At 37.8% G+C, this 18,068-nt stretch overlaps 1 protein-coding gene across 1 annotated transcript in view; it reads left to right on the top strand.

The window, feature by feature from the left end:
• The window catches only part of CCDC171 (coiled-coil domain containing 171), a 235,555-nt gene that overhangs the window by 52,460 nt on the left and 165,027 nt on the right, over positions 1–18,068 (top strand). The window contains 3 exon segments of the mRNA XM_023758907.1: positions 443–603; positions 2,846–2,984; positions 10,019–10,121. Of these exon segments, the coding sequence (XP_023614675.1) occupies positions 443–603; positions 2,846–2,984; positions 10,019–10,121 (403 nt within the window).

The raw sequence follows: 18,068 nt of genomic DNA, 5'->3' as shown, positions 1-18,068 counted from the left end.
TCATTAAACATGTTGAGAAAGCCCTGGCCGGTGTGGCTCAATAGTTTGGGTGTCCTCCAGTGCACCAGAAGGTTGCCTTTTGGATTCCTGGTCAGGGGAAATGCTGGGGTTTTGGGCTTGATCCCTGGTAGGGGGCGAGGAGGAGGCAACCAATCAATGTTTTGCTTTCACATGGATTTTTTTTTTTGTCTCTCCCTCTCTTTCCCTTCGTCTCTCTAAAAATCAATTTTAAAAAAAAATCTTTAAAAAACAATAACAAACAAACATGTTGTGAAAGGGAATAAACTGTCTTTTCTCTATTTCCCTTTTTAAACCAAAGCAGAAAGAAGGAAGTGTTTGGATAGATGATAATCTGCTGTTGATAAAGTATTCTACTCAATTTGAGATTGATGCCACTAGCATTTCCTTGCTTGCTTTTAATGACTTTTCTCTCATCTGGCAGTTGCGGATTCGAGACCTTGAAGGAGCTTTGCAGGTAGAAAAGGCCAGCCAAGCAGAAGCTGTTGCTGATTTGGAAATGATCAAGAATGAGTTCAGAGAAGTTGAAAGTGCATATGAGCGAGAAAAGCATAATGCACAAGAGAGCTTTGCAAAACTAAGTTTGTAAGTGTTTTATGTAAAATTCTCTAATTTAAAGAGTTTATGAAACCTATGTAAGTGTGAATGTGTAGTATTTTAGATATAGCTCCCATTAATGTCAGTGGTAGCTTGGGGGTGAAGGACTTCATAAACTATAACTATGCTTCCCTGTACAGGTAAATATGGAAATGCTCTTAGATTTTTAAGTATCATAGCTGTTCCAAGTAGTCTCAGAAATGCAGTTCTTGCACTAGAAAGTAAATGTATTAATGCATTTTATATGATCTCTGCTGACATAATAAAGTATCTTTAAAGACCTTGATTTCTAGGCCACCTAAAATGATCTGTGAGGAGATGGATAATGTTTGAGATTTTCTCAAACTGCAGAAATAATAGTAGGAGTAATCTATACTAGTGGCTAGTATGCGTGCTTACTTCCAGCCCAGCATTGCATGGTTTCCCTTAATTTATATAACACCTTATGAGGTAGCTACTCTTCTTACCTCCGTTTTACAGAGGTGGAAATTGAGGCTTAATGAGGGTAAGGACATACAGTTAATAAGTGGCAGATCATGATCTTTCTGATTCCTATTAATTTTAACCTTTTTTAATCCAACAGCCTTTTATCTGGAATGTTCTGTGGGATGCTTTAAGAAATTTATACTTTTTAAATATGTTCCCCCCAAAAGTCATTAGTAAACATTTTATTTTTTTAAAATTTATTTATTTTAATTTTTTTTATTAGTAAACATTTTAAATCATTTTCTCCTATTTTCCCACCATTGGTATGGACATGATAATAGGTTGGCAATTAGAGCTATGTATTTATTTTTAATGTTTGTTTCTATTTATGACAAATAGTTCATGGTTTTTCATTTACAGTAGTAATATAAAGATTCCTTTTACAATACTTAATTTAACTTAAGAAAGTATTATTTCAGTAGTAGTAATTATTATGAGTATGGCAAAAATCATAAAGATGGCACTTGAAAGACAGTTCGAAAAAATTTAAAACTCTTTCACTGTCATTACCTTTATTAGTAATGCTTATAATATTTTCAACCAGTAATTTAAAAAATCTTGATTATTGAAAGTATTACATATGTCTCCCTTTTTCCCCCTTTGACTTCTCCTAGCCCACCCCCACCACCCACCCCAGGCCTTCAGAGACATAGAAGCATGGAACAGACTGTCCAATCTCAGAGAACTTGTGTGCATATGAGCATAACCTCTGGACCTAGCCAGTAATTTAAAAAAATATATTTTTATTGATTTCAGAGAGGAAGGGAGAGGGAGAGAGAGATAGAAACACCAATGATAAGAGAAAATAATGGATCAGCTGCCTCCTGCACACCCCTAACTGGGAATCAATTCATGGCCTCCTGGTTCATAGGTGAGGCATTGAACCACACTGGCTGGGCTGTTGTTACATTCTTAGCTGAACTCTTTAAAAAAATAATAGAATGGGAATCCCATAGGAAAGAAGGTATCTTTCCTACTTCCACCTTCTTTTCTTTTTCCTTTCTTGCCTAAATCCTCCATCTTTTAAGTCCCAACTCTTCCCTATTGGAATTCCCAGAGTCGGGCTCCCATTAATCTTCAGTACGCTCCTGCCCTACTCATTTCCCGTGGGTGGGGCTGTTGGCAGAAGCATGGGAACCAACTTCTTTGGGATGTGCATGAGATTCCTGACAGCAAGAGGATGGTCTCATTTCAATGGACTCAGTTTGGATTTTATTTATAAAAAACCCAAATAACAGTTGCATTAATTTTATATTTGCTAAGTAACAATAATTTTTAATTGAAAATTTTAATAAAAAATTTATTGTTGACAATATTATAGATGTCCCCCACCTCCCCCAACATTGCCACCCTCCACCCAGACCCTTCTCCACCCCAGACTTTCCCACACTATTGTCTGTATATATGGGTTATGTATATATGCATATATTGGTATATTCTTTGGTTAATCTCTTCCCATCCTCTTTACTCTCCTCCCCTCTGAGATCTGTCATTCTGTTCCATACATCCCTGCCTGTGGACCAAATCAACACTAAACATGTCCTGCTTGTACAGTTGGGCATATACAAATATCTGTTAACAGAAGATATTTAAGAATGTGCAACCCTTTTTATTTGCAAAAATAGGAGGTGACCTAGTAAAGCCTTTTGTCTTGAAAGTACACCTGCCACTTGTCTGAAAGGTGTATAATAGGACTTGTTAAAAGCATATTTGAAAAACTTGCTCCAACACTTTAACTTTTCAGATTAGAAAGAGAGTATTCTTCCAAAAACAAGAAACTAAATGAAGAGATTGAGGAGCAGAAGAAAGTAATTACAGACCTTTCAAAGAGACTTCAGTATAATGAAAAAAGTTGCAGTGAATTACAGGAAGAACTTGTAATGGTAAGGATAAAAACCCTATGGCAATTATTTTATTGGGTCATATTTGATGTTTAACAGGCTTTTTCTCACAGCATGCTATGAGATAATGGTATGAAGGTAATTTTGGTGACATTGATATAAAATTTCAAAACTAGAGATGCTGATTACAACTAAGATGTACATAATAAAACCTCTCTTTTTTGGAATTATTGGGAAAATGAATTGAATTTGTGAAAACTGAATCATAGAATGTTTTAAAATTTATTCTGTGGTTTTTACTTATCTTTTCATTTATTTTTAGGTGCATAAAACAATGTTACCTAGGTGAATGGGGGGGGGCGTGTATCAGGATTTATAATTAACAGATCTAATGAGTTAAAAGACTCCCTTTTGTAATGATTTTGTATCTGATAACTTTGTTTCCATTCTGCAATAAACTAGCTTTCATACCATCACCAAGTTTGTCTTTTTAAAATATTGATCTGTTCTTGTCACCCTTTATTAAAAAAACCATCAATGTCTCCGTATTGCTTTCAGAATAAAGTCCAGCTTATTGTCTAAGGCCCTTTTCTTTGGGCTCCATGTGAACTTTTCCAGCTTCTTCTTTCGCCATTGCCTTACTCCAGCCACAGTAGAGTCCTTGGCTTCCTAAACGCATATCCATGATCATATCTTCTTGCTTTTATTCAAGTTGTCTTTTTCTTTGACCCACATTGATTAAAATGCTCCTTCTCTTTTTTCTATTTACAAGTTCCTGTATATCCTTTAACACCCCGCTCTGATAACCTTGCAACCTGTGAAGCTATCCATCATTCCCTCTTTCCCTACTTTATTATCCACCTTAACTGAGAATCCTGTCCCTTCCCCACTTTGTATTTCTTTAGTACTTTGTTTAGCATCTTTAAAATAGCACTCACCAAAATCTGATGTGTCCTAAAAATCGCTAATGCATTGAGGTTAACTTAATCATCCCATATGCCAAGATTATGCTATGGTACTTGCCTCAAGAAACATATGCTAGGTGGAATCTAAACGAGACCTCCTGGTTCATAGGTCAGCCACTGAGCCACACTGGCTGGGCTGATGCAACATACTCCTACTCTGCAGTTTGCTGGGAACCCTAACAGGGAGGGCACAAGGTGTACAGTAATGCCCTATTTCCTCTTTGGCTACTTCAATTTCAACCAAATCTCATAACTCTTAGTGATATCAGTTATTGAGGGAAATAAGTCTTTTTTCTCCTTGTTAAAAAACTTTGGGTCATAGCAAGAAGTGGTGTCCAAATCAATGCTGCCCAGGTTAAGAGGTAAAGATGGTATAAAATTGAATGCTGTAATTTTCAAATGATCCAGTTTTATATATATTCTCCATTCAACTCAAGATAGTCAATGTGTTCCGATCCAGGGGTTGATATTGTTTCCTCTGTGGTTGAATTTGTTGTTTAAGTATTTGGGATGTGGGGTTTTAGAAAGTTTAGCGCTCTCTGGGTAGCATACTCTGGTGCCTGTTAGGTGCTACCCTAAATTTCATGGGCTGTTCCATCTCTTAACTCCTGATTCAGGAAGTTGAGTCAGTGGTGGATAAAAACATGTCAGAGTTATTGAGCTGAGTCTTGGATTTGGTCTGCTTGCTTATTAGACACTGTACTAAATAGTTTGGAAAGTGAGCAACAGTGATAACTGGGAATGTAACAGTAAAGAATACAGTCGCCAATATAAGTTGCATGCATCCTCCTAATTCTGGCCTTCTAGCACTCCACTGACTAGATACAAAATAAAAGACCTCTGAGGTATGGGCGCTTTGTGGTTGAAAAAATTTACTTGGTGCAAACAAGTTTTTATTTTTTAATATTTACAAGTTGGTAAATGATATGAAATAAGGCAAATTGTAGCTTACTAGCAACCTCTGTCTGCTTGTGTGGGCCCTTGGCAGTCATCCTATAAAACATTATTGTTTTATCATAGTGACTAGAGGCCCGGTGCATGAAATTCGTGCACTGGGGGGTGGGGTTCCCTCAGCCCAGCCTGCCCCCTCACAGTCCGGGAGCCCTCAGTGGATGTCCTACTGATGGCCACAGTCTGGCAGCAGAGGCTCCGAGCAGGCGTCCTGTGTGTGTGCGTGTGTGTGTGTGTGTGTGTGTGTAATATGTGTCCGTTGGGGGCCTGCCCCCAGCCACACCGTGGAGGCTTGGAGCAGGCGCCCCTCTGTGTTGATCTCTCAGGCTCCTGGCCTCCACTGCGTGTTTTTCTCTCCCTTGAGCTGTGGCCAGGGTGGGGTGCTGCCTGCAGGCTGCGCTTTCCTGCTCATGGATCACCGGATCACTGCAGAGACCGAGGGCAGGCCCTGCTGGGTGCTGCCTGTGGGGAACTTTCCTGCTCTGGGATCGCCAAGGCAATACCAGGAGCAGGCCCACCTGGGGGTGGGCCGCCCTCCGCACTTGCCTGCTCTGGGATTGCCATGGGGTCCCAGCTGGCAGCGGGGCTTAGGCGGCACATGGGGGGCCTGGCTGGGGGCAGGGCTTAGGCACACGGGGCTTAGGTGACGCGATTGCGCTGCCTAAGCTTGGCCGCCCAGGGCCGCACATGGGGCCCGGATGGCATCTGGTGCTGGCCAGCCCTGCCTGCAGTATGCAAATTAGCCGCCATCAAAGATAATAATTTGCATATGGCGCTGATTAGCCAATGGGAAGCATAGTGAAGGTATGGTCGATTACCCTTTTTGTCTTTTATTAGATAGGATGAAGATTGTGGGTTGTTTCTTCAAAGCTTGATGCATTACTAAAAGCAGTTGAAGATCTGTGAATAGTTCCTTGCTGAGGAGCTAAAGGGATGTTCAAAAAACTTACTCAGCTTGCAGCCTAAATGATTTGCAGTTTATATGGTTCAACCTAACTATTTATAGTTTTCTCTTCATTTTTCATTTCTCTTATACCTCTAGCTTCATGTCTTATTTTCTTCCATCTTTCTGTTTCCTTTTCCACCTCTTTTTTTTCCTTCACTATTACTAGCTCTCTCTTTTAACTTGTTCTGTTTTATGCTTATTGGAACTGTTGCTCTCTACCTCTCTACCTGACTATAGTATGAAATTTTAAAATTATTTAATGAAAATTTATTTAATGGAAATAGTATTACACTAAATAGTAAGTACAATTTTTAAAATAAAGAATCTATAATTTTTCCTGAAGTATTTTTGTTGTACGTATTCTTATATTGCCTTTTTTCCCCTTTCAATAGATTAGTGGCTTTTGGGAGCGGGTTTTAAAAATTTGTTCTATGAAGAGATATCTGTCAAATTAAGACGTTTAAACCACAGAAAATGGAGTTTTTCTATTTCTGCATCCTCAAAGTCTAGCTGTTATTTTTGCTTTGAATTCATAATTGTTTTTGACCGAAGAGAAAATGACTTAGGAAGCTTTTACCTTTTGTTTTGGAAATGAAACTTTGTTTTGATGACATTTCATGACCCTGTGTATCCTAGTGTGTCTTTCCCATAGTCATATTTCTTTTGAACATAATAGTTCCAGTATTTTATAGAATATAGATGGGAAGCAGCAATTACCTACAGGTAATTTTTCTCTCCCTTTGAGGTAACAGCTTGTTTTCTAGTTTAGGTCATGTTCATGGTCATTATTCAAGTCTTGGTTTTTATTTTCTCTGTTGCATTGCAAGAGAAGATTAAAGCCTCTTTCCTCTATAGGTTTGCTAGTGAGATAAAAGTATTAATAATATGCAAAGACTTAAGGAAGTTTTGAGACTTAAAAATAACAATTGTAAAAAAAAAGTAATAACAATTGTATAATATAGTATATTTTAGCTTTTTAGAGCTGGAAGAGGCCATAGAGTTCATCTTGGTCAGGATACACAAGGTATTAATAAACCAGTTGGAAAATAACACCTCAGTGTCAAGAGATATAATACAAATATAGAACATAATTTTGGAAAAGTCAAAAATTTAAAATCCAGCTGACTTTAATTGTGCTTTTATTTTAATGAAATTAATAATTAAAGTTGTGATTAGTCAATGAATAGTATATTATTATCTTTAATGTCACAAAATTAATAGAATTTCAACATTGGACACCTAAGGATTTAACAAAATTAGTTTTGTATTCTGTGTTATACAGTATTGAATTTGACTTTAAAAAGTTTTGATTAAAATTGAACTATTAATTTTAAAACCTATGAGTTTAATAATGATTTAATCAAGCACCAAATAAAACAATTTCTAGTTGAGGCTGCTCAGTGATCATGCTTATTAAGGTCCAGAGGCTCAGCAGGTCGGTTGGGTTTTTTAGTCATTACTGTGAGTTTTTTATCTGCTTCTCTTGAAGCTGGGGAGCTATCATTTTCAAATTGGTATTATTAGAACTTGCTTTGTGCTTTCTACAATGAAGTTTTTTAAAGTCCATCATTTCTTGAGATTTGTTTTTCTGCCACTCAGTAATATTTAGTTACAGCTCTAGGAGAGATCATATATTGGAAAGGGAATTCTAGTTCTCATGAGGTTTTGCTCAAAGAATATTTATTCTCTGAAGAACTTGTGATTGAAAATGGTCAAGTATATATATATTTTCCCTATACTTTGGGGGCTTGGCTTATTATATAATGATAATGATTGCTAGCATTAGATAGAATTTGGGAAAGTGCTTTGATTGCCATGCTTTGTGGTAAAGTTAATGCTTCTTGATAATATTTTGCTTCAAATAATCTATTAGGTTTGCTTTAGAAGGACATGCTTCTGGTTTTATAGGAGGCATTTGAAACTATTGAGCTAAAAATATTCTATTCTGAATTTTACTAAAAAATGTGTTGATTCCTGTTTTCACCCAGAATAATAGTATTTATACATGAGCATTGTTTTTGATTCTATAAATATCACTTTCTGTCTCTCTTAATGTTTCTTAAAAATTTAATATTAAGTAATATTCATTAAATATGTGTATTTGCATTTAAATGCTTATTACATGGCTGGCTTTCTAAATTTATAATGTTAGTATAAAGCTTTTTGAAATTTATTTTTACATAAATTATTAAGTATCTGAAAATTCAAATCTCATTTTTGACCTGTGAAAAAGTAAAATGCTACTGTGTGTGTGTGTGTGTGTATGAGAGAGAGAGAGAGAGAGAGAGAGAGAGAGAGAGAGAGAGAGGTGGGGGGGGAAGAAAGAGAGAGAAGAAGGGGTATGTCAAGGCCCTTTATTCAAATTGGAAGCTACCATCTACTGAAAAATAAATTAATTGTAAAGGTACATAAGGGAGGGTGATATTTCATTATATGAGATATTAGCTATCATAAATAGTATCAAAGGAAAAGCTGCAGATAGTGACGATTGTGAAAGCTAACCAGATCAAATTCAGTTCAGCTGAGCAAGCTCTCCTTCAGTCCTTCAAATGCGCTGGGTATGCAGTGGTAGCTACTAGGTGGAAGGTCGTATGAGAAGGCGAGAGCTGTGGAGCAAATGGGTGTGATGTTGATTACAGGTTCCAGAGCTCCCCTGGTTTTACTCAGAATTCCTTTGTAATGGCTTAAAATATATTCAAGTTAAAAGTTCAGAAACTTACTAGAGTTAAAAAATGTTCAGAACTGTTTCAAAAGTTCAAACATCTATATGAGAGAGAAAAACATTGATTGGCTGCGTTTGCATGTGCTCCAAATGGGGATTAAACTTGCAACGTAGGCATGGGCCATGACTAGAAATCAAACCCTCAACTCTTTGTTGTACGGGACAATGCTCCAACCAACCAAGCCACCTGGTCAGGGCGCTAAACTTATTCTTTATGTCACATGGTAAAACATGTTAATCAAAAATTAGAAACTTAGTATTTTATCTTTGGTTGGCACTTTGTTTTTAACCCAAGGGTTTTGTTTATTTAGGCGATATATTCTGCTTTCATTCTAGAATTTCTTGCTCATCAAAAAGCTATTAAGAGCCTAGCCAGGTGGCTTGGTTGGTTGGAGAGTCATCCCGTACACCAAAAAAAAAAAAAAGCTCTTTTCTCTCCCCTCATCAGACACTCTCAAGGCAGGCTTCAGGTGATATCTGTAGATGATTTCCAAACCTATCCCTGCTCTTTCCTACTGAGCTTTGCACCATTATGTCCAGATGCTTCCCATATTTTTCTACCTTACTTGTTCTTTGTTAGTTCAAAAATATTTATTTAGGACCATTTATTTAGGCATTGTGTTTTTGCTGGGTGTGTGTTAAAGGTACCTCCATTGTAATATGATCAAAATAGAATTCATGACTGGTACTTCCTGCCAAAAACAAACAAGCAAGCAAGCAAGCAAGCAAGCAAACAAACAAAAATAAGCAAACGAAAACAGCCAAAATAAGACTTTTTCACCTTCACTGTCCTCACTCATCTACTGAAATTGGCCCAGTTCTCTTAGCCTAAAAACTTGGGATCACTCTTGGCCCCTCCTTTCATCTGAACACTTTCCCAGCCCAATCCAATCCAATCCAATCCAGTCCAGTCCAGTCCAGTCCAGTGCAGTCCAGTCTAGTGCAGTCCAGCCAGCGCAGCCCAGCCCAGCCCAATTAACATCATCTAATCCAATACAATGTTACCAAGATCTGGCCATTCTGCCGCCTAAGCTTCCACCAGCTCTTAAGTAGACTGTTAACAGTTCCTTCTAATTGGTCCTACTGCATTCATTCTTGACCACTGTCTGGCAGTTTGTCACATGACTGCCAGCATGATCTTTTAAAGTGTTCTTTAATTTCTGTTTCTCAGTTTTCTTATCTGTAAAATTGGTATAATAAAGGCCCTTCCCTCATAGGGTTGTTGTAAGAGTAAAAAGAATTACTATGTATAAAATACTTACAATAGTGCCAGGCACTAAAGCCTCAGTAAATTGTTAAGTGAGACCTTATCCAATATTACATTAAGCCAAGTAAAAGGCATGATTAAGACAGAAAGAGGTTTATTAATAATGGACTTGAATGGGGTTATTATTAGCTTGTTTATCCTTAATTGTGCGATGTATGTTCACACACAAAATCTGCAGCTCTTATGCATGACCTTATTATGTGTAATTTTTTTCTTAATTAAAAGGCTAAGAAGCACCAGGCCTTCCTAGTAGAGACATGTGAAAATAACGTGAAAGAATTGGAATCGATTGTGGACAGCTTTACTGTGTCGGGCCAGTGTACATCAGGTTAGTTGAAGGTATAAAATGACAGATGCATCTGTCAGTGTTCCAAAGTCACTGCGTTTTGGGAATTCTGCAGATGCCTCTTATGGTCCCTCATCTCAACATGTTTTGATTTGATGACATGATAAGAACAGTCCTCACAGCAGTCAGTTGGCCTGGCTGGCTGAGAAAGGGTGACGGAATGTGGACCTGCTGTTGTCCTCCCAGAACTTGATTTACAAGTATCGGGGTCTGTGTGATTGGACAGACAAGGGCTCACTGCTGTGTTCTGAAACCAACTGAGAGAAAAGTCCTTACAGTATACCTGCAAGGGAAGCAGATGTTTCGATCAAACAGAGCCAAATTCTGAAGCAACCTTCAGCAACTTAAAGGTCATGCATTCAAAAGGTTTTGTAGGACACAGGCTGTAACACTGTGTATTCTACATGTTGCTTTCTAAGCTAGTTTTCTCCTTCATTTCCTCTTGCCATGTATATTCTCTCCAGATAAAAATGCTTAGGTAAAATATTTTGGTTTTAGTATTAGTGCACTTAATATGATAAAAACTATAAAAATTGTATATTAGGTCGTTATATTTTGGGAACTAGCAAAAGCATTAGTTGGCTAATGAATGCTGTCCATTTCTACTTCCTTATTTTTTGTGCTTATGCCATTATATGTGGTGTAGTAGCTTTGACTTAAATACTTTTACTTTTCTCCTTTAGCTGTCTTTTGCCATACTGTCAGCCTGGAATTATTTAGTTGTTTTCTGACTCTATTATATTCTTTAAAAAGCACATAAAATTAAATTCCTTGTACTTTAAAATTGAGCTCCAAAGCTCTGTTGTTTTTTTAAATATGTTTTATTGATTTCAGAGAGAGGAAGGAAGAGGGAGAGAGAGATAGAAACATCCATGGTGAGAGAGAATCATCAATTGGCTGCCCCCTGCATGCCCCACACTAGGGATTGAGCTGCAACCCAGGCATGTGCCCCAATCGGAAATTGAACTGAGACCTCTTGGTTCATGGGTTGATGCTCAACTACCAAGCCACACTGGTGGGGCCAGAACTCTGTTTTTTAAAGGAACCAAACAGATATTTGGCAAATGAGTTATATTTTTAAAAATATGGTTTTTAAAATTTTATTGATTTCTTTTTTTAGAGAGAGAAGGGAGAGGGAGAGAGAGAGAGGTAGAAACATCTATGGGCTGCCTCCTACATGCCCCTCACCCGTGACTGAGCCTGCAACCTGGGCGTGTGCCGTGACCAGGAATTGAACTGGTGACCTCTTGGTGCATGAGTTGATGCTAAACCACTGAGCCACACAAGCCGGGCAGCGAATGGGTTCTTTAGGAAACTCTCAAGTTCAGGCAGTTTTATTGTTCTAGAAAGAGCAGAAGAATATGACCAAGGCCCATTTACCTGATGGATTGTACATTTCTACTGGTAAACTATTAGAAATGTAGTGTGCTTTGCTGTTATCTATTTTTGGGGTCTGCTTTAATCCTTCATATTTTTTAGTAATGCTTTTATGAAATTAATGTGTAACTTTCTTTGTTTTTATTTACTTTTTTTTCCAAAACAGCATTAGTGTTTCATGGTTTGTTACTGTGACATAAAAAATATGGATATCAAATTTTCAAATATATTTGATAAAACTTTGAAGGATAAAATTTACTTTTGCATTGGTACTGTTTTATTACTGAGACCTATCGTTGTTTAATGGTGTAAGGTTCTTTAACAATTTGCTGCAAAATTAATTTAGTTATATTGGGAAGGGTTTCCCAGAGAGGTCCTCTGTTTTGCAGTTATGGCAATAGTGCTTTACTCCCTTTTATTACCTCTTCATACCTTTCCATTTAATCTATACCATGCCCCCCCGCAATTCCAGGAAAAGCAATCCATGGTAGAAATCATTTCTTTCTTTCTTTCTTTCTTTCTGTTTGTTGACTTGCTCTTTAAAATGGAATGAATGAAAATTATTTTCCTGAATGAATTTTAGCCCAGAGTTGCCAGGTGTTCCATTCCCAGTCTCCTTCAGGTTTGGTGTGATCCTCTACATTAAGAAATCTTTCTGAAGCAAGAGTAACCATCACCTTATCTTCATGTAGCAGACAAGGCAAAGTTTCAGTTAGTCCAAGACATTAAGGACTTTATTTATGTAGAGGATTTACCTTGAGCTCCTCACCAGTGATCAGAGTGATAGTTTCCTAAATGCTTTCAGCACCTCTTCCCCTTCTTACTAACTGGTCTCTGCTTCCACCTTGCTTCCGCTATAGTCTGTTTTCTCTATAGCCACCAGAAGGGTAATTGGAAATCCTAAGTTAGAGCATGTCATTCCTGCGCTTTAAACCTTGCTGGGCGCTACACTTCATTAAGAGTAGAAGCTGAAGTGCTAGCAATGGTGTGCCAGACCCTACAAGGTCTGCTTCTATCCCTCATCATCCCTTTGACCTGTTATTCTTTGACTCCCTCCCTCTATTGGGACAACTCTGGCCTCGTATGTCTTGAACACCTCATGGTGCTGTTGCCTTGATGTGCTGGCCATTTCTTCTACCTGGAAATTCTTCACCTAGATATGTCTTCGTAGCTCTCTTTATGATCTTCCTTAAATCTATGCTCAAATCTCACCTTCTCCAGAAAGCTTACCCACTACCCATTCCCATGCCACTGGCCTCACTACTTCTTCCCCTTTTCTGCTCTGATTTATTCTCACCATAACACTGTGGTCTAATATATTATTTGGTACATTTATTATTATATAGATATTGTCAGGCTTCTTCAGATAAATAGTCAAATAGGATAAATATATCTATATAAATATATCTATATAAATATATATATATACACACACACATGTGTATGGATAGAAATATATGTATTTTACATATCATATATCTTATATAATATATGTTATATTTACCTGTATACATATAGATATACATATGAAGAGATTTATTACAGGAATAGCTCAGTTATGGAGGCTCAGAAATCCCATGGTCTGTACTCGGCAAGCTGAAGAGCCAATAAAGCTGGTGGTATAATCCAGGGTAAGTCCTGGAGTAGGAACACCCAAAAACCAGGAGCTCTGATGTCCACGGGTAGAAGAAGATGGAAGTCTCATCTCAAGAAGAAAGAGAATTTGCTCTTCTTCCATGTTTTTATTCTCTTGGGGTGGAGGGTGAGTAGGGGAGCAATTAGATAATGTCCGCCCATATTGGTGAGGGCAAATCTTCTTTACTCAGTCAACTTATTCAAATGCTAATCTCTTCCAGAATACCCTCACAGACAAACCTAGACAAATCAGCTCTATTGCATCCTTAGCCCAGTCAAGTTGACACATAAAACTAACCATCATAGGTTAATTTTTATAGATGAGGGCAAGGATATTTATCTCTTTTATTTACTAATGTGTTTTAGACAGGGCAATACTTGGTGCAAAACAGGCACTCAATTAATATTTTTTGAATGAATGAATAAAAGTGTGATTGAATTAATATCACATTGAAGGTCTATATTACATTTGAATTAAATATTTGAGGTTATAAAGATAGCCTTAGACTCTTTAAATTACAGCTGTTTTTTGGGTAGCAACCTACACAGTCACCTGGAAGAATAACCTTCAAGAAAAGATGTACAATCTTACATGGATCATAGAAATGTCATCTTAATTGCCTACTCTCATTAGACAAGATAGTCTCAATTTATTTGATCAGGGTCATTTTTTTTCCTATTTCTACTTTCCACTGAAGTTGAAGTACTCTAGTTGTTCATATCTCATTTCTTTACTGATGGAAATTCTTATAGTAGGATGTGTATGGGGAGAAATCTTTTCCCACTTTGAATCCAAGTAGTCTTTCTGCCTTGAGTGTTTCTTCTAATACAATTTCACCTCTACCTGAGGATGCTAGCAAACCTATAGAATGTGGCTTTTCCTTCATTTGGCTCCTTATGCCAGGAAACCAAAAAACAAAAAAGGTTCTTCTGTACCAGAATAATTAGTCTTGATTATCAAGGGAAAATTGGTCATAAGAAAGAGTATGTCTAGAATGCAAGACATCCCATGGGGCACCTACTAGTACATTCATGTTCTGTGATAAAAGTTAATAGACCAACAATCCCACTTTCGGGAATACATCCAAAAGAATTGAAAGCAGGGTCTTGAAAAAATATTTGTACATACATGTTCATACCAGCACTATTTATGATAGCCAAGAGGTGGAAGCAACCCAAACTTCCATCAATGGATTAATGGATAAACATATATACATACAATGGAATGTTAGTAAGCCTTAATAAAGAAAAAACTCCTGTCACGTGCTATAGAACACTGGAACCTTCAGGACATTATGCTAAGTGAAACAGGCCAATCACAAAGAGACAAATATGTATGTTTCTACTACATGAACTAAAGTAGTCAAATTCATAAAAACAGAAAGTATAATGATGGTTATTGGCAATTGGAGGGAGAAAGAAAAGAAAATGTGATAGTTAATTTTGTGTGTAAACTTAACTGGGCCATGAACCCAGATTTTTAGTTAAATATTATTACTGGCCCTAGCCAGTTTGGCTCAGTGGATAGAGCATCAGCCCTCAGACTGAAGGGTCCCGGGTTGATTCCAGTCAAGGACATGTACCTTGGTTGTAAGCTCAATCCCCGTCAGGACCATGCAGGAGGGAACCAATTGATGTGTCTCTCTCACATCAACATTTCTCTCTCTCTATCTCTACCCATTCCTTCCACTCTCTCTAAAATAATCAATGGAAAAATATCCTCGGGTGAGGATTAACAACAACAACAAAAAGAGTACTTCTGGGTGTGTCTACGAGGATGTTTCTGGATGAGACTGACATCTGAATCAATAGACTGGGTAAAGCAGATTGCCCTCTCCTCTGATTGTGGTGTGTGTGTGTGTGTGTGTGTGTGTGTGTGTATGTTTGTTTTCTTTAACTTAAGTTTGTTTTTCCAAATAATTTGAAGTGCCATTAAGATTTCTTTTTCTATTAACTTTTATCACAGAACATGAATGTACTAGTAGGTGCCTCATGGGATGTCTTGCATTCTAGACATACTCTTTCTTATGACCAATTTCCCCTTGATAATCAAGACTAATTATTCTGGTACAGAAGAACCTTCTTTTGTTTTTTTGGTTTCCTGGCATAAGGAGCCCAGAAATAACCTGGTGACATTCTCAGCTTCCACTTTAACGGAGTTACTGCTGTGTCCCATCGCAGAAGCCTTTCTTCTTTGGGAATTAAGATTTAGACCAATAGAGCCCATAGTTTCTGGGATGGGAAGCAGACATTTCACTAGTGGACCATTAGATGTAATAGTGAGATGAACCGCTCCCTTTTCCAGTATTTGATTCCAGGATCTGTGAATCCTGGCTATGGGAGAAACACAGCATGTATCAATTGCTGGCTCAGAGCATATACTGAAGGATAGTGTTGCCATTTATCCAGCTCCATGAATCTTCTAAAGGCCATTCTGCTATTCTGTATGCCAGCTACTTCTGAGGGATGAGAAACACAGGAATTCTATGAAAATTAGACCATTTCCATATTTAATTTGCTATAAAATTAGAATACATAATGGTGACCAAGGTATTTTATAAATTCATGGATGTTGATTTCAGCAGAAATATTATGATCAGGGATGATTTCAGCAGAAATACTATGATCAGGGAAGAAAAAATCTATATCTAGAGTAATTCTTCCTTAGTAAGAATAAAGCATTGGCTTTGCCACCAGGTGGCTGGCTGGTCAACCTAGAGAATAATGCCAGGCCATGGGTTTAGTGTTTGTCTTTGCTATTGATAGATTTGACATTCAACAGGGGTTGTAATCCTGTCAGTCTTGGTGAATGGAAGTCCATGTTGCTGGGCTCATGTATTATTCATCCTTGCTGCCATGATTCCATTTTCATCCCTGACTCTGTTGCTGTATGGACAGTGGTGGCTGGGAAAAGATGCTGGCTGACATCCACAGAATGCTTTATCTTGGTCTCCTGATTATTAAAATACTGAAGTTGATCTGGCCATAATGACTATTTGAAGAGATTTATCCACACACATACTCTTGCCTAGACTACCTTGTTACCAATTTCCCAATTGTGATCTCTTTGAGTCCCTGACTATTCAGCCAAACTGTTAACTACCACCCATAAATTGGTGTATATTTTTTACCTTTGATTATGTCTCATTTCAGGAAAAATGGCAATTAGGTTTATTACTTGAAGTTCTATCTACTGGGAGGATTTTACTTCACCACTGTCCTTCAGGGTCACCCTTGAGTGGAGCTGTAGTGCTGCAACTGTCTACTTTTAAGTAGTGTCAGCTTATCATACAGAACCATCTACTAGTATATATGAAGCCCATATTTTTCTTCATTAGCCAACTGATCATAGAAAACTTTTCATGGGTCCAGGATTTGGGTTAAGAGAGAGCATGCAATGTAACAAGAATAGGGCTCATGGGAATCTGTACTATTTGCTCCTGCAACTTACTTGTGCCTTCAGGACTTGCTTGGACCCAGTTTTGTATATACACTTTCACTTTATGATAGAGTGCTGTTGTGTATGTTCAGATTATGGGTTGGTAGATCAGACAATAAGCATTTTATGATGGACAACTCATGGTACAATGGTGGCCACGAATGCAGCATCTGCTGAGGACTGGTAGCCTGTCAAGTCTAAGGCTGATTTTCAAGAGGAGAATAGTTATTTGTAGAGGATGGCTTGCTCTGTTCCCAAATCTTAAAAGTTCACTCTAGATTCACCTCTAAGGACCTGCCAAACTTGACTTGCTTAAACTTGAGCAATCAGAATGATGTCTTGGTAGAGACCTAAGTGGAACATGTGATGCCTGGAATGGAGAGTTGATCCAGATTTCTACAGAGTAGATTATGATGGAGGGCTAGAGTTGCTATAGCTCTGTGGTAGGGCAGTCAGGGTATATTGCTGGCCTTGTCAGTTGAAAGAAACTGTTTTGGTGGGTTTTATTAAAAGGATAAAAGAAATAGCTTCATTCTAAGTTGTCAAGAAATGTACTGTTTTCCTCTAACAACAAAACTACATCTTAAAAAAACCCCACTACATCTTTAACTGCATCTAAATTGGAGTCAATGTGATTATGCTTGCAGTAATTTACTGTCATTCTCTAACATTCATCTATATTCTGCAGAAACCAGATAGGTGAGTTGAATGCTGGTGTGGTTGGAATAACCACCCTTTTATCTTCTAAATCCTTAAAAGAGGCACTAATCTCTGAAGTCTCTCAAGGAATGTGGCATTGCTTTTGACTTATTATTTTCCTAGGTAAGAGTTCTAGTAACTTCCATTTGCTTTTTATCCCCCTGTAAGTCCCTCTCTCCATGGGTCTGGTAACCAGTATGGATAGTGTGTCAGTTTCTGCATTTGTCTTTTCTAACTATGCATTCCAAACTGGGGACATAACTGTGAGGTGGGTTCAAGTATCTTCTAGGCCCACTGGAGACAGACCTTAGCCAAAACTCAATCACCTGACCGCTATAAACTCCTACCCTAACTAGTGAACCACAGTAGCATTTTAGTGTCCAGTTACCCTCATAAGTCTTGTTAGCTTCCCTTCCCTAGTGCATGATTGCCCTGGTAAAGGGTTGCACGCTTCTTTGAGAACCCATACTTTTTTTTTTTTTAAAGCTCAGTCCTTTTTCTCATCTTCTCTCTTGATTAATTTTTCCCTTTAGGGGTCTTTGAGGAGACTAAACTAGGTAAGACAATGCTTGAGAAGGTGGGGGAGATAGAGTCACCTCATTCATTGCAACTATTTCTATTGTGGAACGGTAGGTTACTGAGGTAATAACACCAACTTGAAGAATAGTGGTTTACCTGAGTCATATAAAAATACTTAGTTTTTGAGATTGTCTAAAGGGAAACATTTAAATAGAGGGCTTGGAATCTTTTCTTATGCCCTGCTCCCTCCTGTGAGCTTA

This window comes from Myotis lucifugus, unplaced genomic scaffold, assembly GCF_000147115.1.
Source record: "Myotis lucifugus unplaced genomic scaffold, Myoluc2.0 scaffold_144, whole genome shotgun sequence".
NCBI classification, from domain to species: Eukaryota; Metazoa; Chordata; class Mammalia; order Chiroptera; family Vespertilionidae; genus Myotis; species Myotis lucifugus.
The sequence above is the reverse complement of the archived record's forward strand: the minus strand, read 5'-3'. Positions and strand labels throughout refer to the sequence as shown.